The sequence below is a fragment of the Diorhabda sublineata genome, chromosome 7, assembly GCF_026230105.1.
Source record: "Diorhabda sublineata isolate icDioSubl1.1 chromosome 7, icDioSubl1.1, whole genome shotgun sequence".
NCBI classification, from domain to species: domain Eukaryota; kingdom Metazoa; phylum Arthropoda; class Insecta; order Coleoptera; family Chrysomelidae; genus Diorhabda; species Diorhabda sublineata.
The window spans coordinates 23758882-23786567 of record NC_079480.1 but is presented as its reverse complement, the minus strand read 5'-3'; the positions used below and the strand labels follow the sequence as shown (position 1 = coordinate 23786567).

General features: G+C 26.7%; 1 protein-coding gene across 1 annotated transcript; it reads left to right on the top strand.

Annotated features, from left to right (window-relative positions):
* The first annotated feature begins 46 nt into the window (after nt 1-46).
* On the top strand, nt 47-27686 carry LOC130446446 (transcriptional repressor scratch 2). Its single transcript, XM_056782716.1, has 2 exons — nt 47-513; nt 22626-27686. Exons 1-2 carry the CDS (start codon nt 294-296, stop codon nt 23720-23722), a joined length of 1317 nt encoding a protein of 438 aa, XP_056638694.1. The 5' UTR covers nt 47-293; the 3' UTR covers nt 23723-27686.

The following is a 27686-nucleotide window of genomic DNA, read 5'->3' as shown; positions in this document are numbered from 1 at the left end:
CACCACCACCTACTGTTATATAAAAGCAAAGCCGTAGTGAGGGTGCGTTTCAGAATCACGAGGGCGACGTTTAGTTTAGTTTGTTCCGTTTGTGCTGTCTTTTCTCTATTCCTCTGTCTCCGCTATTTTCTTCTTCTCTTTAATAAAAAAAAAATAAAATAAAATAAAACCCGATGTGCATGTGCGTGTGTGAATCAATCGAAATAAATACCGAAAATAATAATCGAAATATCAAAATGAAGTGACTGTTGAAATTATTAACGAAACAAAAAAAACATAGAAAAGTACGCGAAATGCCGCGTTGTCTTATGGCCAAAAAATTTAAGGCCTATACGTGGCCTACCGAAAGATCGGATTCTCCGGAAGAAGAAGATGAAGAAATTGATGTTGTCGGGGATTCGCCAGCCACGGCAACGGCGACTTCTTGTTGGGGGCCGTCGAGTCCTACCGAAGGGGCCACCGCTCCCAGTCCACCACCCACCTCACCACACGGGACTACTCTACTCTATAATAGTAAGCTTTCAAAAATCTATCCTCAATTGTAAATTCGTTTATATATTCCAATCAGCAGCTCAAAATTGATAATGTGTATAATTTAATTGATAATTTTCTCTCATCAAAATGATAATTATCGTTATACAGAACGTTTTATGGACAGAATACTTTCAGGAATCGAGAAAAAAATTATTTCAAATTCATCAACAAATATATTAAGTTTAGTATTTTTTTCTTTCTGCTTTACATGATTAAATTGTGGAAACATTTACTTACAATATAATGCAAACATGGAATAAAAGAAACAAATTTAGTTGGAACGTTTTGCTTTTTTATATCTTCGATTTTCTCACTTATCAACTGCTCTACTTAAACAGGTACCAAAACCAACTGTTTAGATCATCTGAGATGCCATTTCCATTCTATAATCATCACTTCATCTTCAATGCTACTGGAAAACGAAAAATGAAGAAACTACTTAGCACATGTCTAGATTAAGATCCAAATTCTATTCGTAGCTTTTGCCTATCTCACTCATCAACTGCTCTACTTAAACAGGTGCAAAAACCAACTGTTTAGATCATCTGAGATGCCATCTCCATTCTATAATCATCACTTTATCTTCAATGCTACTGGAAAACGAAAAATGAAGAAACTACTTAGCACATGTCTAGATTAAGATCCAAACCCTATTCATACCTTTTGTATATCTCACTTATCAACTGCTCTACTTAAACAGGTGCAAAAACCAACTGTTTAGATCATCTGAGATGCCATTTCCATTCTATAATCATCACTTTATCTTCAATGCTACTGGAAAACGAAAAATGAAGAAACTACTTAGCACATGTCTAGATTAAGATCCAAACCCTATTCATACCTTTTGTATATCTCACTTATCAACTGCTCTACTTAAACAGGTACAAAAACCAACTGTTTAGATCATCTGAGATGCCATTTCCATTCTATAATCATCACTTCATCTTCAATGCTACTGGAAAACGAAAAATGAAGAAACTACTTAGCACATGTCTAGATTAAGATCCAAACCCTATTCATACCTTTTGTATATCTCACTTATCAACTGCTCTACTTAAACAGGTGCAAAAACCAACTGTTTAGATCATCTGAGATGCCATTTCCATTCTATAATCATCACTTTATCTTCAATGCTACTGGAAAACGAAAAATGAAGAAACTACTTAGCACATGTCTAGATTAAGATCCAAACCCTATTCATACCTTTTGTATATCTCACTTATCAACTGCTCTACTTAAACAGGTGCAAAAACCAACTGTTTAGATCATCTGAGATGCCATTTCCATTCTATAATCATCACTTTATCTTCAATGCTACTGGAAAACGAAAAATGAAGAAACTACTTAGCACATGTCTAGATTTAGATCCAAACCCTATTCGTATGTTTTGCCTATCTCACTAATCAACTGCTCTACTTAAACAGGTGCAAAAACCATCTGTTTAGATCATCTGAGATGCCATCCCCATCTCCATTCTATAATCGTCACTTTATCCTCAATGCTACTGGTGAATGAGGAAGGAGACAAATGCTTAGCACATCACACGTGTTAGGCTTCAAAAGCTGAACAAGCCTTACAGATGGCTTATTTAAAAGAGTTATGATTTACCATCATCGATCTTTGGTAGTTTCAATTATGACCATGAAGATCCAAATATACATTAGAAGGTAGAGAATACTTGTTCAATTTGGTGGCGACTGTACTTTAAATTCAAATTTTACTTCAATTACTTGCCATATCTCGTGATTTATTTTTTTATACTATATACTTTTTTATACTTTATATCTTTCTTTATATCTTTTTTCATTCCTCAATGTGAGAATTGTAAATATTTCTAAATCTGAAGTATACATCAATTTATTTGCGTAACAGGTTTCCACTTGAACCTGAAACTCTTATTGTAGGATCAGCACAAATAAATACCAATAATACCATTGAAAATGACACTTGTATGGTTGTATCGAAGCTGTATGAGTGCGTTTATGTAACTTAACTGTTTATTTTAGATTCAAAAATTCATATAAATAGAAATCTAATAGTTTAATAAACATTAATACAGTTTTTAATTAAAATAAAACAAAAATTTATTATATTTTCGATTCGATTGTGGATGTACATTGATGGCTTTCTTTAACGGACAACAGCTGTTGATAAACAACCACCCTATTGGTTCTTTTTGAACTACATAATAGTTGAGTTGATGGTCACACTGCTGGTTAGAAAATTATTGCACGAAAATGTTCGTTAAGGCCGCTTGACATTATGCAATACAACGTGCAATGCAATGCAAGACGCAATATTACTTGATCAAAAGCATACGCAGATGAAGTTCATCTGATTGTTTCATGTAAGATATTTTGGCTCATTGATAAGCGGTACAAAATATTAGATGCAATTTGAGGTTAGGAATTTGTTTACTTTTACTGTTTACAGAAACTTGCATGGAATTTATTGCACGTTGTATTGCATGACGTCAAGCGGTGTTTATAAATATTCCAAGTATATGTGAACAACTGAAATAGCACGTTCTGAATACGTTCACAATTACAAATGTCAAACTTTATGATGTCAAAGTCATATTTGACATATTCACATCAGTGTTGCCAAGCGTCGTGTGAAATAAATTACTTCGAGTCAGATTTATTAAAAGAAGAGGATGGAATAAAGATGTTGTATGAAAATATATATAAGTGAATGAATCTATTTATAAAACGTATTATTTGTATATCTTTGTATATTTTTCTATCACAAAAACGAACAAAAATTTTAATTCCGTTATTCTATGAGCTGACACAAGAAACTGAATTGGAAAAGTAACGCCAAGAATTGCGTCTTCTATTCTCGAAAACAAAGCCATTATGGATATCCAGCTTTCTTCAATTAGGTCAAACGTCTCTTCCTATTCCTTAACGCTAGTTTTTATTAGCTCGTTTTAAAACACAATAACACAACAAAAAACGTCTTATTTATACAAACTTTACTATAAGTAACACTACACAAAAATGAAATTTCTAAGCATTCTTTTTTACAATACGACAGTTAAATAGTAAAAGTAAATTCACCTTGGAGTGAAATTAATCTTAAATATGATATATACACGGTTTTTATTCCGATGGAACAATTGAACATGTTCGTGGAGGCTCTTATACAGGGATAGTCACAAAAGTACCTGACCTGGCCTAGAGATGGCGGTACATACCACCATATTAGAAAGTACACAATCTATACAGCGTATGTTTTAAGTTTGAAGACGCCATCTTGTGCAGTATTTGTTTGGCAGCCATCAATAGTGAACGTTTTCAATGAATTTGCAAACATAGAGAAAGTTAGCTATCGTTATGTGATATAATACTTTCATTTGAAAGACTTTATCTCAAAAAATATAAAGCTGAACTAGATTCTACTCTGGGTGAGACTGCTCCTCCTTTATTAACAATAAAATATTGGGTAGCAGTGTTTAAACGAAGCCGTACGACCGAATTAATGAATTAAAGTTTGAATTGCTACCTTATGCACCCTATTTGCCAGATTTAGCCCCCTGGTTCATTTCCTTCTCCTAGACTTGAAAAAACGACTTGATTGTCGAAGATTTTTCAACAATGAAGAGGTGATATAGGTAGTTAATGGCTATTTTAAGAATCTTGACGATTTTTCTTAAAAAAAGGATATCGAATAAGCTAACTGACGATAACAGGAATTAAAGAACTAATTATAAAATGATCACATTTGATTGTAAGTCACCACGGTTTCTGTGGAAAATTTCTATGGATTAATGAACATAACGTCGAAACTACTAACAAATCTACTTAATAGCAACCTATTTGCCGGATCTATATCCTTGCGACTTATTTCTTTTTCCCGAAATTTAATACGACGTTTTCTGAGTCGATTGAGGTCACTACAAGTTCTTAACTGGGTTGGAATTACTTCGATTTCTCTAAAACGTTCGTTTTTTATCCCTTTTAAAACCTCACTCATAATGGACACTTGACATGAGGCAAGAAAACGTGCAAGAAATTTTATGCAAACCTCGTAATTTATTTGATATTTTTCGCTCAGTTTATAGGCTGTTGCCTTGCTTTTGGTGGTAGATAGAAAAAGGAAAAACAAAACAAAACAAAATTATATTTGAGAATGAATGAAGAAAAATTTGACAAACTCCCAAGAAAAATAAAACATTGGATAATTAAGAAATCCTTGGTACCAAATCGATAATGTTACAAGTGCGAGATCTTGCATGAAACACTCAGATGAAAAAGAAGGATCTAAATATGTATTTTTATTTGGATTCGAACGATTTTAATTCAAAGTAATGTATTCTATGTTATAGTTTTTTTTTTGTTTGCATAATTGAAACATAATTTATTAGTGCCAAGTTTACGTTACTGAAAGAATTTGTTAAGACCGCTTGACATGATGCAATGCAACGTGCAAGAATTTGCATGGAATTTCTTGCAAGATCAAAATATTGCATAGATGAATCCTATTTATTGACATTAAGGCATTTTGACATGAATACATCGTGCAATGCATACAAGACGCCATATTTGTTTCAGTTGTTGTGTTCTAGGGAGAAACCTAGTTACTTTTGGTTTAACGACCGACTAAATGTCAGTCTTAGACAGGTGACTTTGGTAAAACTAATTATTTTGAACTTGTTAACAAATACGAGCAGAAACAAAATCAACATAAGGTTAAATTTACCACGAGGTCGAAATTATTAGCTTTACGAAAGTCAGCTGATCCAAGACTGAAATTTGGTTGGTTGTTTGGTCAAAAGTAACTAGATTTCTCACTAGAATTGCAGCTTGCACCAAAAACTTCATCTGCGCATTATTTTGATCAAGAAATATTGCAACTTTCATTGAATTGCATCATGTTATGTTACCTTTAATTTATTAAAGTCTACAACCTAATAATTGAATTGAAATACTGATATATCTTGAAATGACAGATTTATATCGACTTGAGCTACCAAAAGATTGGAAAATGTCTCTATTAAGAAGAAAATAAAAAAAATTGTGTGTTTCAGCTCCGACGCACGACTGGAGTTTACTCCTTAAGTTCGATAGTCTAACCAGACGCAAAAAGAGTTTATGTAACTTGGTTGATTGCCAGAATATTTTGGGCTTCCTTCATTAATTTTTTTTTAATCTGTAAGCTCGCTGTCTCTCGGCTGGAGTTTTTGCAGGTTTAGATTTTTTCCTAGTCAAAAAATATAAAAAAAAATTAGAAAATTTATAAATGCATAATTATAAAAATTTCAACCGACTTTAAAAAAATTGATAAAAAAGGTTTTTATAAACATTTTTTTTAAATTATTATAATTAATTTTTTATTTAAAATATAATATTATCTTAATAATTAACAAAAATGGTTATAAAAAGATGTCACTAAATCTTTTACATACTATAATAAATAGTACATGACAATTATTTAAATAAGCTAAAAAATAACTTTTCGAAAGAAAATTATATAATGAAAAAATATTGTCGATTTTTCTGATAATATTATCGAATTATTGACTACAGTTGATAATATTTAAAAATTATTTATAAAATAAATCATAATAACGTGGAAGAATTTATAGACATCGACAAAAAAATTAATTTTTGGTTAGGTTAGAAATTTTCTATTTTATGTGGATGCGCTCGATAATTCATATTGGGTTGATTATCTAATTTTATGTGTTGTTTTCAAATATATATTTATATGAACTACATCGATAATTATTAAAATATTTAATAAATACAAATTGCACATGCTCATACATATAATACATGAATTATAACGTACCTTGCAACCACGTGTTTGTTAGATGTTCCGGCAATATCATCTACACCTCTTTCTGCCATAGTTATTTGAAAATACTTTCAGTTCACTTTAGTGTAACACAATGATAAAAATTAAAACTTCACAATGACAGCAATATAAGTATGTTGACACTGACAAATTAGAAAGTTGCGCATCATAGGGTGCGCACCAAAAACGTAACGAGGTCATTCATCGATAGATTTTACTCCTCACATTTTTCTCCTACCGGGCTCCTTATATATGCAAATCGATTCTTAAGGAGTAAACTCCAAAAAGAAATAAGAATTATGTTCGACGTCTTTAAATATGGAAAACGATTTTCATTGACATTTTTATAGAGATAAACAACCTGGATATGCTACACGATATGCATTAATTGATCAATAAACGTTTTATTTAAATTACCAGTAGTTGAAATTTTTACCTGATTTATATTTATATATAAAAATGCATTTGAAGACATGCAACATGAATATTATAATATCAGAATCGGACTGAATTGCTCCAATTAATCAAACGACATGTATATTATTTATAACTGTTGTAGACAAACAGAAACTAATTCTTCCAATTTATTATTACTCAACTTTTTCCGATTTTACTTTTTCGTTGTCCTGTTTTCTCGATAAAAACTTTGGTTATAATAATACAGTGTTATTCTAAATGATGGACCCATTTTTAACGATTCGTATTTATTAAAGTACAAACGATATATGAATAATTTTTATACCAATAAAAAGAGGAAGTTTCAAAGTTTTTTTTTTTTACTTTTTCACATCTAGCCAAAGTTATCCCACCACACAAGCATGTGTGTCTGCTGTTACTGAGTGCACGACTCCGCAGACCGTTCAGAGTTGTAGCTAGAAATAATAAAAAATAGTCACGTGGGGTAAGATCAGGAGATCTCGGTGGCTAATGTGTAGCCAGGTCTCCATTTTCCCTGCGACCAATCCAGCGCCGAGGAAAGGATTCATTTAAAACGTCTCGTACATCGAGGTACCAATGGAATGGAGCTCCATCTTGTAGAAGTCTTGAGAATTTAAAGGAATAGTCATTGTTCCAGCATGTCTAGATACGTTATTCAGGTCACAGTTCTTTTCACAAAAAAAGTCCATATAAATTTGGGCACAAAACACATTAATCCTCGGTGGGTTTCTACCGTGTTGTATGTGGATTTTGCAAACCTCATATGCGAACATTATTGACATTTCCACTGTGGTGGAAAGTTGCTTTATCGTTAAAATTGATACGATGTCCAAATATGTCACTCTCCATAATTTCTAGCACACAATTGCAAAATTCGAGATGTTTCATTAGAGTTGAGATCCTGCACGAGTTGTAAACGGTGGGGTTTGTACAACAAACGCCGTTTCAGATCATTCCATACAGTTTATTGAGGTATTCTAAGTTCTCTACTAGCTCTATTGGTACTTGGGCTGAGAACGAAACTGTCTTCTATCCGTCTGACACACGCGGTCGGACTGTGCTTCTTAATTTTCACACACTTCCAGTCTCTTTAAATTGATTGAACCAACGAGCTATGCTTTTTCTAGTTTGTGGTTTGATACCAAATTCAGCACGCTGCACTACAACTAGCGAACTCGATAACATGAAACACTTTGTGCTTCACAATCGCCATCTCACTCACAACTGGCAGTGATAGAAAATGGCGGCATATTGACGCGAGAACTCTAGCGGCCGCTTCCGGAACCATCACCACCTTACTACACTTTTAATACATTAAAAAAACTTTAGAAGTTCCCCTTTTCATTGGTGTAAAAATTATTCATGTAGGGTTTGTACTTTAATAAATACGAATTTTTAAAAATGGTTTAAACAGTTCTTTACAAAGTTGTTAGAAAATGATGTTACAAATATTGAAATAGTCGATTTTTTATGAATAATTGATAGAAAAATGAGGAGAAAAATATTTTTTTAGTAGTCATCCAGTCCAAGTTTAAGATATACATATTCTAAAACTAGTTTATAATAATTACAGTTTTTAGTCCAACGAAATTTTTTGTGATAAGATATCCACGATTCCTCTTTCTCTTTGCTTGTCCTATGTTGCTTGATTCTCATAAAAATTTTATTTTATTAAAGATGAAGGCAACCGTCTCTTATATAATCAAGGTTTTCATAAGGCCGATGAGTTTCAAAATCATTATTCTCTGGTAGTTTTAGAAATGTATTTGTAGGTAATTTGATTCATTGCAACTTTTTTTTGCTTCCACACTCGATTTCTTCACCGTTTTCGTTGGGCTATTTTATTCTGGGGATTATCTGAGACAAGATTGGGGTGGTGCTGGTGTTGTTGGTTATTTCAGCAAATTTATGTTTTTTATTTCATTTGTATGTTTGTTTTCGACATCCAATTCTAACCGATTTTCCTTTATACCTTTCGTCTTTTGTTCTCTTTCTTATCTTTTCTCAAATTTACATTTTTCATTCTATTCTCCAATTATTTATATAAATCCCATAATCTCTCATATTTCCCAATTAATTTTTGTTTTCCGTCAATTTTACCACCAAATTTGTGTTGGATTCAGTATGAGTACAATTGAACAATCTTTTAGTTCAAAGCGATGGTTCGAAAAAATCGACTTAAATAAAAAATTCTAACAAGAATAACTTCTCTAAAGTGTTTGGATTATATCATAATATTTTTGTACTTTGTTATTCATTTGCTACAAACACCGAAGATGGTGAAAATTCTTGTTGTCAGATTGTTGTAGTTACCCCAGAAAACATATAAAAACTCCACAACTTGGTTATATTTAATCGTAAATTGAAATTGCGTGAAATAGCTGAGGCCGAAGAGATATCAGAAGGTAGTTTATTTACAATTATACATAAAGTTTGACCAACTGAAAGCTTTTTTCAATTGGGTTTCAAAACAACATAGAGTTGATGGTTCAGAACAGCGTTTGACCATGTTCACATGTAATAAATCAGATATTTTTGAGTTGATATATGACAATGGATGAAATATGGATCAATCATTTCACTCCGGAATCAAAACGATCATCATTTAAGTGGACTGAAGCCGGTAAACCACGTCCAAAAGCACAAAAGTCACTTGGGCTTCATTATTTTGGGATGCGCGTTCATATCCAAAAATGATGAGACGATGAATTGAATCGTTTGAATGCAAAAATTAAAAAAAACGGCCTCATATATCGAAGATAAAAATCATTGTTTTACTAAGACAATGCACCGATTCACAAGTCGATGAAAACGATGCTTGAATTGAATAAATTACATTTCGAGTTCTGCAACTTTTAAGCAGAAATTTTCTTATCAAGATAATGGTGTTTTTTTTCACTCATTCACAAGGCATCATCATGAACTCTTTGATTTCTTCTTCATATTCAGATAATTGCATGTCTTGAAGAAATAAAGCCAGAGAATTATAGATCTGCACAACGCTTGAGATTCTGGAAGCCTCTTTTAACATTAACGAATAGCGTATTCGTAATAAATTCCAGTGCAACAATTTTTGCAGACCTTTTTTATGTAATTCCGCACCAAGATGTGTATAGTAAAGAAATTGTAATAAAAAATCGAATAATCTGTTAACAGATTAATTATTTCTTTAATTTATTATTTCTTAGATCTTTTGATATGTTTATGTTACCAAATTTTATTGATTTTACTTTAAAAATTAGTTTTTTTGAATAATCCTTGAAATATAGATAAAACTGACGTTTCGATTTTTCTTGATAAAGACTCAAAGAGAAGTAGAAACGTCAATTTATTCTATATTTCGAAAATTATTTGAAAAAACTATTATTGAAAAAGAAGAGACCTGAAATCAAGAAGATTTAGTTACATATATTAATTATCTCTTTAATTTATTATTTCTTAGATCTTTTGATCTGTTTATGTTACTAAATTTTATTGATTTTACTTTAAAAATTAGTTTTTTTGAATAATCTTTGAAATATAGATAAAACTGACGTTTCGATTTTTCTTGATAAAGACTCAAAGAGAAGTAGAAACGTCAATTTATTCTATATTTCGAAAATTGTTTGAAAAAACTATTATTGAAAAAGAAGAGACCTGAAATCAAGAAGATTTAGTTACATATATTAATTATTTCTTTAATTTATTATTTCTTAGATCTTTTGATCTGTTTATGTTACTAAATTTTATTGATTTTACTTTAAAAATTAGTTTTTTTGAATAATCTTTGAAATATAGATAAAACTGACGTTTCGATTTTTCTTGATAAAGACTCAAAGAGAAGTAGAAACGTCAATTTATTCTATATTTCGAAAATTATTTGAAAAAACTATTATTGAAAAAGAAGGGACCTGAAATCAAGAAGATTTAGTTACATATATTAATTATTTCTTCAATTTATCATTTCTTAGATCTTTATATATGTTTTTGTATCTAAAATTTATTGATTTTACTTTAAAAATTAGTATTTTTAAATAAATTTTGAAATATAGATAAAACTGACGTTTCGATTTTTCTTGATAAAGACTCAAAGAGAAGTAGAAACGTCAATTTAATCTATATTTCGAAAATTATTTGAAAAAACTATTATTGAAAAAGAAGAGATCTGAAATCAAGAAGATTAGGTTACATATATTAATTATTTCTTTAATTTATTATTTCTTAGATCTTTTGATATGTTTATGTTACTAAATTTTATAGATTTTACTTTAAAAATTAGTTTTTTTGAATAATCTTTGAAATATAGATAAAAACGACGTTTCGATTTTTCTTGATAAAGACTCAAAGAGAAGTAGAAACGTCAATTTAATCTATATTTCGAAAATTATTTGAAAAAACTATTATTGAAAAAGAAGAGACCTGAAATCAAGAAGATTTAGTTACATATATTAATTATTTCTTTAATTTATTATTTCTTAGATCTTTTGATCTGTTTATGTTACTAAATTTTATTGATTTTACTTTAAAAATTAGTTTTTTTGAATAATTTTGAAATATAGATAAAACTGACGTTTCGATTTTTCTTGATAAAGACTCAAAGAGAAGTAGAAACGTCAATTTATTCTATATTTCGAAAATTATTTGAAAAAACTATTATTGAAAAAGAAGAGACCTGAAATCAAGAAGATTTAGTTACATATATTAATTATTTCTTTAATTTATTATTTCTTAGATCTTTTGATATGTTTATGTTACCAAATTTTATTGATTTTACTTTAAAAATTAGTTTTTTTGAATAATCCTTGAAATATAGATAAAACTGACGTTTCGATTTTTCTTGATAAAGACTCAAAGAGAAGTAGAAACGTCAATTTATTCTATATTTCGAAAATTATTTGAAAAAACTATTATTGAAAAAGAAGAGACCTGAAATCAAGAAATTTAGTTACATATATTAATTATTTCTTCAATTTATCATTTCTTAGATCCTTTTATATGTTTTTGTATCTAAAATTTATTGATTTTACTTTAAAAATTAGTATTTTTAAATAAATTTTGAAATATAGATAAAACTGACGTTTCGATTTTTCTTGATAAAGACTCAAAGAGAAGTAGAAACGTCAATTTAATCTATATTTCGAAAATTATTTGAAAAAACTATTATTGAAAAAGAAGAGACCTGAAATCAAGAAGATTTAGTTACATATATTAATTATTTCTTCAATTTATCATTTCTTAGATCCTTTTATATGTTTTTGTATCTAAAATTTATTGATTTTACTTTAAAAATTAGTATTTTTAAATAAATTTTGAAATATAGATAAAACTGACGTTTCGATTTTTCTTGATAAAGACTCAAAGAGAAGTAGAAACGTCAATTTAATCTATATTTCGAAAATTATTTGAAAAAACTATTATTGAAAAAGAAGAGATCTGAAATCAAGAAGATTTAGTTACATATATTAATTATTTCTTTAATTTATTATTTCTTAGATCTTTTGATATGTTTATGTTACTAAATTTTATAGATTTTACTTTAAAAATTAGTTTTTTTGAATAATCTTTGAAATATAGATAAAAACGACGTTTCGATTTTTCTTGATAAAGACTCAAAGAGAAGTAGAAACGTCAATTTAATCTATATTTCGAAAATTATTTGAAAAAACTATTATTGAAAAAGAAGAGACCTGAAATCAAGAAGATTTAGTTACATATATTAATTATTTCTTCAATTTATCATTTCTTAGATCCTTTTATATGTTTTTGTATCTAAAATTTATTGATTTTACTTTAAAAATTAGTATTTTTAAATAAATTTTGAAATATAGATAAAACTGACGTTTCGATTTTTCTTGATAAAGACTCAAAGAGAAGTAGAAACGTCAATTTAATCTATATTTCGAAAATTATTTGAAAAAACTATTATTGAAAAAGAAGAGATCTGAAATCAAGAAGATTTAGTTACATATATTAATTATTTCTTTAATTTATTATTTCTTAGATCTTTTGATATGTTTATGTTACTAAATTTTATAGATTTTACTTTAAAAATTAGTTTTTTTGAATAATCTTTGAAATATAGATAAAAACGACGTTTCGATTTTTCTTGATAAAGACTCAAAGAGAAGTAGAAACGTCAATTTAATCTATATTTCGAAAATTATTTGAAAAAACTATTATTGAAAAAGAAGAGACCTGAAATCAAGAAGATTTAGTTACATATATTAATTATTTCTTCAATTTATCATTTCTTAGATCTTTTTATATGTTTTTGTATCTAAAATTTATTGATTTTACTTTAAAAATTAGTATTTTTAAATAAATTTTGAAATATAGATAAAACTGACGTTTCGATTTTTCTTGATAAAGACTCAAAGAGAAGTAGAAACGTCAATTTATTCTATATTTCGAAAATTATTTGAAAAAACTATTATTGAAAAAGAAGAGACCTGAAATCAAGAAGATTTAGTTACATATATTAATTATTTCTTTAATTTATTATTTCTTAGATCTTTTGATCTGTTTATGTTACTAAATTTTATTGATTTTACTTTAAAAATTAGTTTTTTTGAATAATCTTTGAAATATAGATAAAACTGACGTTTCGATTTTTCTTGATAAAGACTCAAAGAGAAGTAGAAACGTCAATTTATTCTATATTTCGAAAATTATTTGAAAAAACTATTATTGAAAAAGAAGAGACCTGAAATCAAGAAGATTTAGTGACATATATTAATTATTTCTTTAATTTATTATTTCTTAGATCTTTTGATATGTTTATGTTACTAAATTTTATTGATTTTACTTTAAAAATTAGTTTTTTTGAATAATCTTTGAAATATAGATAAAACTGACGTTTCGATTTTTCTTGATAAAGACTCAAAGAGAAGTAGAAACGTCAATTTATTCTATATTTCGAAAATTATTTGAAAAAACTATTATTGAAAAAGAAGAGACCTGAAATCAAGAAGATTTAGTTACATATATTAATTATGATCTTTTGATATGTTTTATGTTACTAAATTTTATAGATTTTACTTTAAAAATTAGTTTCTTTGATTAATCTTTGAAATATAGATAAAAACTGACGTTTCGATTTTTCTTGATAAAGACTCAAAGAGAAGTAGAGAAGGTCAATTTAATGCTATATTTCGAAAATTATTTGAAAAAACTATTATTGAAAAAGAAGAGACCTGAAATCAAGAAGATTTAGTTTACATATATTTAAATTATCTCTTTAATTTATTATTTCTTAGGTCTATTGATATGTTTATGTTACCAAAATTTTATTGATTTTACTTTAAAAAATTAGTTTTTTTTAAATAAATTTTGAAATATAGATAAAAACTGACGTTTCGATTTTTCTTGATAAAGACTCAAAGAGAAGTAAGAAACGTCAATTTATTCTATATTTCGAAAATTATTTGAAAAAACTTATTATTGAAAAAGAAGAGACCTGAAATCAAGAAGATTTAGTTACATATATTAATTATTTCTTCAATTTATCATTTCTTAGATCCTTTTTATATGTTTTTTGTATCTAAAATTTATTGATTTTACTTTAAAAATTAGTATTTTTAAATAAATTTTGAAATATAAGATAAAAACTGACGTTTCGATTTTTCTTGATAAAAGACTCAAAGAGAAGTAGAGAAACGTCAATTTAATCTATATTTCGAAAATTATTTGAAAAAACTATTATTGAAAAAGAAGAGACCTGAAATCAAGAAGATTTTAGTTACAATATATTAATTATTTCTTCAATTTATCATTTCTTAGATCCTTTTATATGTTTTTGTATCTAAAATTTATTGATTTTACTTTAAAAATTAGTATTTTTAAATAAATTTTGAAATATAGATAAAACTGACGTTTCGATTTTTCTTGATAAAGACTCAAAGAGAAGTAGAAACGTCAATTTAATCTATATTTCGAAAATTATTTGAAAAAACTATTATTGAAAAAGAAGAGATCTGAAATCAAGAAGATTTAGTTACATATATTAATTATTTCTTTAATTTATTATTTCTTAGATCTTTTGATATGTTTATGTTACTAAATTTTATAGATTTTACTTTAAAAATTAGTTTTTTTGAATAATCTTTGAAATATAGATAAAAACGACGTTTCGATTTTTCTTGATAAAGACTCAAAGAGAAGTAGAAACGTCAATTTAATCTATATTTCGAAAATTATTTGAAAAAACTATTATTGAAAAAGAAGAGACCTGAAATCAAGAAGATTTAGTTACATATATTAATTATTTCTTCAATTTATCATTTCTTAGATCTTTTTATATGTTTTTGTATCTAAAATTTATTGATTTTACTTTAAAAATTAGTATTTTTAAATAAATTTTGAAATATAGATAAAACTGACGTTTCGATTTTTCTTGATAAAGACTCAAAGAGAAGTAGAAACGTCAATTTATTCTATATTTCGAAAATTATTTGAAAAAACTATTATTGAAAAAGAAGAGACCTGAAATCAAGAAGATTTAGTTACATATATTAATTATTTCTTTAATTTATTATTTCTTAGATCTTTTGATCTGTTTATGTTACTAAATTTTATTGATTTTACTTTAAAAATTAGTTTTTTTGAATAATCTTTGAAATATAGATAAAACTGACGTTTCGATTTTTCTTGATAAAGACTCAAAGAGAAGTAGAAACGTCAATTTATTCTATATTTCGAAAATTATTTGAAAAAACTATTATTGAAAAAGAAGAGACCTGAAATCAAGAAGATTTAGTGACATATATTAATTATTTCTTTAATTTATTATTTCTTAGATCTTTTGATATGTTTATGTTACTAAATTTTATTGATTTTACTTTAAAAATTAGTTTTTTTGAATAATCTTTGAAATATAGATAAAACTGACGTTTCGATTTTTCTTGATAAAGACTCAAAGAGAAGTAGAAACGTCAATTTATTCTATATTTCGAAAATTATTTGAAAAAACTATTATTGAAAAAGAAGAGACCTGAAATCAAGAAGATTTAGTTACATATATTAATTATTTCTTTAATTTATTATTTCTTAGATCTTTTGATATGTTTATGTTACTAAATTTTATAGATTTTACTTTAAAAATTAGTTTCTTTGATTAATCTTTGAAATATAGATAAAACTGACGTTTCGATTTTTCTTGATAAAGACTCAAAGAGAAGTAGAAAGGTCAATTTAATCTATATTTCGAAAATTATTTGAAAAAACTATTATTGAAAAAGAAGAGACCTGAAATCAAGAAGATTTAGTTACATATATTAATTATCTCTTTAATTTATTATTTCTTAGGTCTATTGATATGTTTATGTTACCAAATTTTATTGATTTTACTTTAAAAATTAGTTTTTTTAAATAAATTTTGAAATATAGATAAAACTGACGTTTCGATTTTTCTTGATAAAGACTCAAAGAGAAGTAGAAACGTCAATTTATTCTATATTTCGAAAATTATTTGAAAAAACTATTATTGAAAAAGAAGAGACCTGAAATCAAGAAGATTTAGTTACATATATTAATTATTTCTTCAATTTATCATTTCTTAGATCCTTTTATATGTTTTTGTATCTAAAATTTATTGATTTTACTTTAAAAATTAGTATTTTTAAATAAATTTTGAAATATAGATAAAACTGACGTTTCGATTTTTCTTGATAAAGACTCAAAGAGAAGTAGAAACGTCAATTTAATCTATATTTCGAAAATTATTTGAAAAAACTATTATTGAAAAAGAAGAGACCTGAAATCAAGAAGATTTAGTTACATATATTAATTATTTCTTTAATTTATTATTTCTTAGATCTTTTGATATGTTTATGTTACTAAATTTTATAGATTTTACTTTAAAAATTAGTTTTTTTGAATAATCTTTGAAATATAGATAAAAACGACGTTTCGATTTTTCTTGATAAAGACTCAAAGAGAAGTAGAAACGTCAATTTAATCTATATTTCGAAAATTATTTGAAAAAACTATTATTGAAAAAGAAGAGACCTGAAATCAAGAAGATTTAGTTACATATATTAATTATTTCTTCAATTTATCATTTCTTAGATCCTTTTATATGTTTTTGTATCTAAAATTTATTGATTTTACTTTAAAAATTAGTATTTTTAAATAAATTTTGAAATATAGATAAAACTGACGTTTCGATTTTTCTTGATAAAGACTCAAAGAGAAGTAGAAACGTCAATTTATTCTATATTTCGAAAATTATTTGAAAAAACTATTATTGAAAAAGAAGAGACCTGAAATCAAGAAGATTTAGTTACATATATTAATTATTTCTTCAATTTATCATTTCTTAGATCCTTTTATATGTTTTTGTATCTAAAATTTATTGATTTTACTTTAAAAATTAGTATTTTTAAATAAATTTTGAAATATAGATAAAACTGACGTTTCGATTTTTCTTGATAAAGACTCAAAGAGAAGTAGAAACGTCAATTTAATCTATATTTCGAAAATTATTTGAAAAAACTATTATTGAAAAAGAAGAGACCTGAAATCAAGAAGATTTAGTTACATATATTAATTATTTCTTCAATTTATCATTTCTTAGATCCTTTTATATGTTTTTGTATCTAAAATTTATTGATTTTACTTTAAAAATTAGTATTTTTAAATAAATTTTGAAATATAGATAAAACTGACGTTTCGATTTTTCTTGATAAAGACTCAAAGAGAAGTAGAAACGTCAATTTAATCTATATTTCGAAAATTATTTGAAAAAACTATTATTGAAAAAGAAGAGATCTGAAATCAAGAAGATTTAGTTACATATATTAATTATTTCTTTAATTTATTATTTCTTAGATCTTTTGATATGTTTATGTTACTAAATTTTATAGATTTTACTTTAAAAATTAGTTTTTTTGAATAATCTTTGAAATATAGATAAAAACGACGTTTCGATTTTTCTTGATAAAGACTCAAAGAGAAGTAGAAACGTCAATTTAATCTATATTTCGAAAATTATTTGAAAAAACTATTATTGAAAAAGAAGAGACCTGAAATCAAGAAGATTTAGTTACATATATTAATTATTTCTTCAATTTATCATTTCTTAGATCCTTTTATATGTTTTTGTATCTAAAATTTATTGATTTTACTTTAAAAATTAGTATTTTTAAATAAATTTTGAAATATAGATAAAACTGACGTTTCGATTTTTCTTGATAAAGACTCAAAGAGAAGTAGAAACGTCAATTTAATCTATATTTCGAAAATTATTTGAAAAAACTATTATTGAAAAAGAAGAGATCTGAAATCAAGAAGATTTAGTTACATATATTAATTATTTCTTTAATTTATTATTTCTTAGATCTTTTGATATGTTTATGTTACTAAATTTTATAGATTTTACTTTAAAAATTAGTTTTTTTGAATAATCTTTGAAATATAGATAAAAACGACGTTTCGATTTTTCTTGATAAAGACTCAAAGAGAAGTAGAAACGTCAATTTAATCTATATTTCGAAAATTATTTGAAAAAACTATTATTGAAAAAGAAGAGACCTGAAATCAAGAAGATTTAGTTACATATATTAATTATTTCTTCAATTTATCATTTCTTAGATCTTTTTATATGTTTTTGTATCTAAAATTTATTGATTTTACTTTAAAAATTAGTATTTTTAAATAAATTTTGAAATATAGATAAAACTGACGTTTCGATTTTTCTTGATAAAGACTCAAAGAGAAGTAGAAACGTCAATTTATTCTATATTTCGAAAATTATTTGAAAAAACTATTATTGAAAAAGAAGAGACCTGAAATCAAGAAGATTTAGTTACATATATTAATTATTTCTTTAATTTATTATTTCTTAGATCTTTTGATCTGTTTATGTTACTAAATTTTATTGATTTTACTTTAAAAATTAGTTTTTTTGAATAATCTTTGAAATATAGATAAAACTGACGTTTCGATTTTTCTTGATAAAGACTCAAAGAGAAGTAGAAACGTCAATTTATTCTATATTTCGAAAATTATTTGAAAAAACTATTATTGAAAAAGAAGAGACCTGAAATCAAGAAGATTTAGTGACATATATTAATTATTTCTTTAATTTATTATTTCTTAGATCTTTTGATATGTTTATGTTACTAAATTTTATTGATTTTACTTTAAAAATTAGTTTTTTTGAATAATCTTTGAAATATAGATAAAACTGACGTTTCGATTTTTCTTGATAAAGACTCAAAGAGAAGTAGAAACGTCAATTTATTCTATATTTCGAAAATTATTTGAAAAAACTATTATTGAAAAAGAAGAGACCTGAAATCAAGAAGATTTAGTTACATATATTAATTATTTCTTTAATTTATTATTTCTTAGATCTTTTGATATGTTTATGTTACTAAATTTTATAGATTTTACTTTAAAAATTAGTTTCTTTGATTAATCTTTGAAATATAGATAAAACTGACGTTTCGATTTTTCTTGATAAAGACTCAAAGAGAAGTAGAAAGGTCAATTTAATCTATATTTCGAAAATTATTTGAAAAAACTATTATTGAAAAAGAAGAGACCTGAAATCAAGAAGATTTAGTTACATATATTAATTATCTCTTTAATTTATTATTTCTTAGGTCTATTGATATGTTTATGTTACCAAATTTTATTGATTTTACTTTAAAAATTAGTTTTTTTAAATAAATTTTGAAATATAGATAAAACTGACGTTTCGATTTTTCTTGATAAAGACTCAAAGAGAAGTAGAAACGTCAATTTATTCTATATTTCGAAAATTATTTGAAAAAACTATTATTGAAAAAGAAGAGACCTGAAATCAAGAAGATTTAGTTACATATATTAATTATTTCTTCAATTTATCATTTCTTAGATCCTTTTATATGTTTTTGTATCTAAAATTTATTGATTTTACTTTAAAAATTAGTATTTTTAAATAAATTTTGAAATATAGATAAAACTGACGTTTCGATTTTTCTTGATAAAGACTCAAAGAGAAGTAGAAACGTCAATTTAATCTATATTTCGAAAATTATTTGAAAAAACTATTATTGAAAAAGAAGAGACCTGAAATCAAGAAGATTTAGTTACATATATTAATTATTTCTTCAATTTATCATTTCTTAGATCCTTTTATATGTTTTTGTATCTAAAATTTATTGATTTTACTTTAAAAATTAGTATTTTTAAATAAATTTTGAAATATAGATAAAACTGACGTTTCGATTTTTCTTGATAAAGACTCAAAGAGAAGTAGAAACGTCAATTTAATCTATATTTCGAAAATTATTTGAAAAAACTATTATTGAAAAAGAAGAGATCTGAAATCAAGAAGATTTAGTTACATATATTAATTATTTCTTTAATTTATTATTTCTTAGATCTTTTGATATGTTTATGTTACTAAATTTTATAGATTTTACTTTAAAAATTAGTTTTTTTGAATAATCTTTGAAATATAGATAAAAACGACGTTTCGATTTTTCTTGATAAAGACTCAAAGAGAAGTAGAAACGTCAATTTAATCTATATTTCGAAAATTATTTGAAAAAACTATTATTGAAAAAGAAGAGACCTGAAATCAAGAAGATTTAGTTACATATATTAATTATTTCTTCAATTTATCATTTCTTAGATCTTTTTATATGTTTTTGTATCTAAAATTTATTGATTTTACTTTAAAAATTAGTATTTTTAAATAAATTTTGAAATATAGATAAAACTGACGTTTCGATTTTTCTTGATAAAGATTCAAAGAGAAGTAGAAACGTCAATTTAATCTATATTTCGAAAATTATTTGAAAAAACTATTATTGAAAAAGAAGAGACCTGAAATCAAGAAGATTTTGTTACATATATTAATTATTTCTTCAATTTATCATTTCTTAGATCTTTTTATATGTTTTTGTATCTAAAATTTATTGATTTTACTTTAAAAATTAGTATTTTTAAATAAATTTTGAAATATAGATAAAACTGACGTTTCGATTTTTCTTGATAAAGACTCAAAGAGAAGTAGAAACGTCAATTTCATCTATATTTCGAAAATTATTTAAAAAAACTATTATTGAAAAATAATAGACCTGAAATCAAGAAGATTTAGTGACATATATTAATTATTTCTTTAATTTATTATTTCTTAGATCTCTTGATATCTTTTTGTATCTAAATCTTATTGATTTTACTTTAAAAATTAGTATTTGTAAATAAATTTTGAAATATAGATAAAACTGACGTTTCGATTTTTCTTGATAAAGATTTAAAGAAAAGTATATTTCGAAAATTATTTGAAAAAACTAATTTTGAAACAGAAGAGACCTGAAATCAAGAAGATTTGGTGATATAAATCAATTATTTTGAATCGTGTCTGAACGGTTTTTTTGAAAACAATTATTGTCTAATCATTTTATTACCAAACATTGTACGATGGAATATCTCTCCATGTTTGTAACTTGGGATACTATCGCTTCCTTTATCATTAATTAAAGAGAAATTAAACAAGTACATACACACATCAATAAATCAACAAAAACTAGTAATTATTTTCGAGTTTACAGTTTCTCGAGTAGTATTCATTTCGTAATGAAGCACAACGACAAGAACCCTTTCATTAAACTTCCAACTTATTATTGCCTCAAAATTCCTGCCTCTTTAGATCTTTAATACGCTTAATGACATTCAAGCAGAAACTGTTGCTAAATTTTGCGGCCTCTTCATCTGAAACTTAGTTACGTCGTTGTATTCTAGAAATTGTACATAATAGACAAATGATAAGAGGAAAGAGACAACACCACCAACATTCATTATTATTAAACTTAAACTACGAAGTTAATGAAACTAAAAATCAACAATGTCTTGTATTGAATCATGTTGAGACATTCTTTTCATACATAACCCAAAATCCTTGCAGCTACAGGCCAAAACACCAGCTTAATTATAGTTGAGTAATTAGTTAAATCTTTGATAACATATTAAATATTTAATTAAACTGTTAAATCATCCAATAAAACACTTTTTGACAATCATTATATTTGGAAAGCGCAAAGAAATATTAAGAGTCCTTGCTAAAAAAGGCTTTAGTTAGATAAACTGATTTTTCATCAAAAATCCTTTACATTCTATGATTTTTTTCACAAGTCTCTGTATTCGAGCAATCAATTTATTGACACCTTTCCAACTTTCCTATTGAGCATTTCTCGTTTCTTTTTGCAAAAATGGACCACAAATGTTCAATGGAATTGAGGTCCAGTTTCTAAGGAGGCCAAATCATGTTCATTAACAACCTCTATGCCTCTTTTTCTTCTGAATATCCTTTGCATAATTTGGAACTATGCTTGGGATCATTATCCTATTGGAAAATTAATCGCAAACCCGAATCTGGATAGACAAGGCCAGCTATAACAGTTTTTCCTCGTTTTGTGCCCTTGAAAAGGCTTTCAAACGGCGATAACACAAATTAGCAACTATCTCTTTTAATAGGTGATTATGCACTTTCACAGGGACAATCTGTACAATCTTAAGATAGCAAAAATTAATTTTTCAATCGATTTTTTAACAAAAAGTTACTGTTTGTTCAACTTGATATTTAGATCGTTGTACATGCGTTCACCATAAAGATTCTGAAAAAAATTATCATAAATTATAATAATTTATTTAAAATACTTACAGGAAGGATTAAAACACAATTAAACGTATCTAATTGAGCTGCATACTTTCGAATATCGTATTATTTATAGAAGGAAAAAATTGAAATGTTGAATTTCTTCTTAAATGTTGTAAAACATCTTAATAATTGTATATAATTATAGTGAGATATTTTTGATCCTTTACGTGCCAAAAATATGATATATTTCTTTTTCAAAAATGATATTTTGATTTTGTTTCAGGTTATCTACACGAAATTTCACCTTCAAACTATACAACATTAGTATCAAACACGGAATCGTCTGATCAACCCAAAGGAACTTACATAACATTGAAAGGTGCCGACGAATCTACTGAGATACGGTATGAATCTAACCACGTTCCTAACAGACATAAAAAATCGCTATCCATGACATATACTAGTACAGGAACGGCGTTAAGTTTACCGCCAAAGAAAAAAGATATATACAGACCATATTCTTTAGAAGACAAACCTTCGCCACCGTTTTTTCATCATACTATTAGAGTACCAGCTGAAGAAGATCTCCACGCCGCTCACGCTATACTAGACTTGAGCGCATCCACGACTGTTTTCCTACCACCTCCACCACCTCAAATACAAATACAAGAACAGTATCATCCCCTCGATTTACCGCAAGAAATTCAAGAAACTCACTCCTTGAATGGCGCCGCAAGTCCTGGTCTTAAATCTACTAAAACCGTCGCTTACACTTACGAAGCCTTTTTCGTAAGTGACGGTAGGTCTAAAAAGAGACACGACACCGAGGATCCTAACATAACTATTAACACGGTAAAATTATCGGAGAAACCTAAATACACCTGCAGCGAATGCGGTAAGCAATACGCTACGTCGAGCAATCTCTCGAGACACAAACAAACCCACAGAAGTCTAGATTCTCAGGCTGCCAAAAAATGTATAACCTGCGGTAAAGCTTACGTAAGCATGCCCGCATTAGCTATGCACGTTCTCACGCATAAATTGGCGCATCGATGCGGCGTATGCGGTAAACAATTCTCGAGACCTTGGCTACTACAAGGTCATTTGAGATCGCACACCGGCGAAAAACCGTACGGTTGCGCGCATTGCGGTAAAGCTTTCGCAGATAGATCGAATTTGAGAGCGCACATGCAAACCCATTCGGCGGATAAAAATTTCGAATGTCCGAGATGTCATAAGACGTTCGCTTTGAAATCTTATCTTAATAAACATTTGGAATCGGCGTGTCTTAAAGAAGAAGTTGTTAATTGTAAAGATGAACAGAATTCTAAAGAAATTAATGTTGCGACGCCTATGCCGGTTCGTGTCTATGCTGGTTGATTTTCTTGAGCGGTATTAAAAATCTAATTAATTTGGCAACTAATCTAGTCGAAAGTAGCATTTTTCGGAATATAATTTATTTATTATAGACTAATATGGTGGATTTAAATTCCACTGGCGATAATTTTGTAGAAAAAGTTGAAAATTTGCAGTGAAAACATTCGATTTCTCAGTTTAATCAAGGTAAAAATCGATTATTAGATTTAAGTTTCCATTGAGAATATAAAAACAAGCCTTTTAGACGCTATATACCTATTTAAATCTTTTGTTTTTGCTTATCCACGAGCTTCTTGTTTTATAAATTATAATTTGAATCATAGTGAAGCTCATTTGTTCGATAAATTTTCTAAATTCATCAGTGAAAACAAGCATATTCATAGATTTGTTGGAAGCATTAAGTTTGATTACAAAAGTTTTCTAGATGCATCCCTAGGGGTCCACGGGAGGCTGTGTACTAGCAATATATGTGAATTACCATCATTTAATTTGATCTTAATATTTTTTGACAAGTTTTGAATATATTGTGTACTAAAAATAGTAATTACGAGGTTAGAAAAAGATTGGGGACTGGTGGATTAAGTAAATTTCGGTGCAAAATCTAATGACGTTGTAATTTTTTCGTAACGTCAAGAAAAACTTTATTTCCATTGTGAAATGGAAAGCACCAACGAGAATATGTATGTTGAATCAATGCTAGCAACAGATCTACAAAAAAGAAATCGTAGAAAATTGTTTGTAGACTTTGAAATTGATATTTAAGTATTTTTAATGTTGTATGATGTTGAATTTTTTTTAAATATCATGAAAAAACTTTTTTAATTGTAAAAAAACGCATTTGCGGTCAATGGAAACAACTTATCTTGTTTGAGGAGCTAGGATTTTCAAAATACTCAACGTTTTTGAAGTTTATGAATATCTCAATTTTAGCAAAGCGTTTTTCCGAAAAATGGGACTTACCGACTAGATTATATTTGCCAAAATTAGAAATTTTTCCATCTAGTCCCGCGACATAGTTTGAATAATAATTAAAGGTAAAATGTCGCGGTCTAATCTCGATCTAAATTTTAACTAGTCAAGCTTTCTAGTCTTTCCTGTTAGTTAAGTTTTCCCATCACGCAGTCGATGGCAACATCGCGCGCGATACGCCGTCTAGATTAGCGGTGATTTATTTTTCATAAACTGACGTCCCTTGTAAATATTTCCCCTCCAAAAGATAAACACATCGCAACACGTCCACTAATTTAGGCTTAGTACGTAAGCTGTACCATTTTTAGACATTCAATATTCAGAAGAATGTACATAAAATAATTATTTGAATATACTTTTCTCCTAAAACGTTAAAGATGTCGATAGAAGTGGGTATTTGTAGTAAATTGAATCAAAAATATTTCAAAGCACGTTGGAATTGATATTAACAAATATCTGAATAATAAATAATCGGTTTAGGTTACTTTTTATGATATTAAATCCAAAAAAAAATTTTAATTCCACATTTTATTGAAATAAAACTTATTATAGTCGTTGGGATGAACAAGGATCAGATATAGAACTTGATTCGATTTAGAATAAACCAAAATTAGAAAAAAGATACTGAAAAACAAGCTTTTTAGATTTTTAAATCAATTTTATTTTGAAATAAGAAGATAATAGGCACTTTTTATGGGAAAATATCATTACTGGATAAAAAAATTGGATTCGAAAGTTCTATTTTCCACATTTTAATAAAATAAGACTTATTATTGTCATTCGGATCAGAGATAGAACTCAAATTCGATTTAGAATTAACAAAAATGGAAAGAATGCCAGAAAAAAAAGTTCAAATGAAGTTTTTAACGTTTTGAAATCAATTTTATTATAAAATGAAAAAATAATGAAAACTTTTCATCGAAAAATATCATTTAAACATGGAGAAATGATTTGGAAGTTCTATTTTCCACATTTTATTGGAAGAGAACTAATAATAGTCATTTAGAAAGAACAAGGATCAAAGACAGACCCAAATTCGACTTAAAATCAACAAAAAAAGGAAAAATTACACTAAGAAACGCTTGAATTGAGTTTTTAAGGTTTCAAAATCAATTTTATTATGAGATAAGAAAATAATAGGCACTTTTTATGAGAAAATATCGTTAGAGCACAAAAAATTGGATTCGGAAGTTCTATTTCCCAAATTTTATCAAAATAAGACTTATTATTGTCATTCTGATGAACAAGGATCAGAGATAGAACTCAAATTCGATTTAGAATTAACAAAAATGGAAAGAATGCCAGAAAAAAAAGTTCAAATGAAGTTTTTAACGTTTTGAAATCAATTTTATTATAAAATGAAAAAATAATGAAAACTTTTCGTCGAAAAATATCATTTAAACATGGAGAAATGATTTGGAAGTTCTATTTTCCACATTTTATTGGAAGAGAACTTATAATAGTCATTTAGAAAGAACAAGGATCAAAGACAGACCCTCATTCGACTTAAAATCAACAAAAAAAGGAAAAATTACACTAAGAAACGCTTGAATTGAGTTTTTAAGGTTTCAAAATCAATTTAATTATGAGATAAGAAAATAATAGGCACTTTTTATGAGAAAATATCACTAGAGCACCAAAAAATTGGATTCGGAAGTTCTATTTCCCAAATTTTATTAAAATAAGTCTTGTTATGGTCATTGGGATGAACAAAGATCAAAAATAGAACTTAATTCGATTTAGAATTAAAAAAAATGGAAAGAATGTCAGAAAAAAAACGTTCAAATGAAGTTTTTAATGTTTTAAAATCAATTTTATTATAAAATGAAAAAATAATGAAAACTTTTCATCGAAAAATATCATTTAAACATGGAGAAATGATTTGGAAGTTCTATTTTCCACATTTTATTGGAAGAGAACTAATAATAGTCATTTAGAAAGAACAAGGATCAAAGACAGACCCTAATTCGACTTAAAATCAACAAAAAAAGGAAAAATTACACTAAGAAACGCTTGAATTGAGTTTTTAAGGTTTCAAAATCAATTTTATTATGAGATAAGAAAATAATAGGCACTTTTTATGAGAAAATATCGTTAGAGCACAAAAAATTGGATTCGGAAGTTCTATTTCCCAAATTTTATCAAAATAACACTTGTTATTGTCATTCTGATGAACAAGGATCAGAGATAGAACTCAAATTCGATTTAGAATTAACAAAAATGGAAAGAATGCCAGAAAAAAAAGTTCAAATGAAGTTTTTAACGTTTTGAAATCAATTTTATTATAAAATGAAAATATAATGAAAACTTTTCGTCGAAAAATATCATTTAAACATGGAGAAATGATTTGGAAGTTCTATTTTCCACATTTTATTGGAAGAGAACTAATAATAGTCATTTAGAAAGAACAAGGATCAAAGACAGACCCTCATTCGACTTAAAATCAACAAAAAAAGGAAAAATTGCACTAAGAAACGCTTGAATTGAGTTTTTAAGGTTTTAAAATCAATTTTATTATGAGATAAGAAAATAATAGGCACTTTTTATGAGAAAATATCACTAGAGCACAAAAAAATTGGATTCGGAAGTTCTATTTCCCAAATTTTATCAAAATAAGACTTATTATTGTCATTCTGATGAACAAGGATCAGAGATAGAACTCAAATTCGATTTAGAATTAACAAAAATGGAAAGAATGCCAGAAAAAAAAGTTCAAATGAAGTTTTTAACGTTTTGAAATCAATTTTATTATAAAATGAAAAAATAATGAAAACTTTTCGTCGAAAAATATCATTTAAACATGGAGAAATGATTTGGAAGTTCTATTTTCCACATTTTATTGGAAGAGAACTAATAATAGTCATTTAGAAAGAACAAGGATCAAAGACAGACCCTCATTCGACTTAAAATCAACAAAAAAAGGAAAAATTGCACTAAGAAACGCTTGAATTGAGTTTTTAAGGTTTTAAAATCAATTTTATTATGAGATAAGAAAATA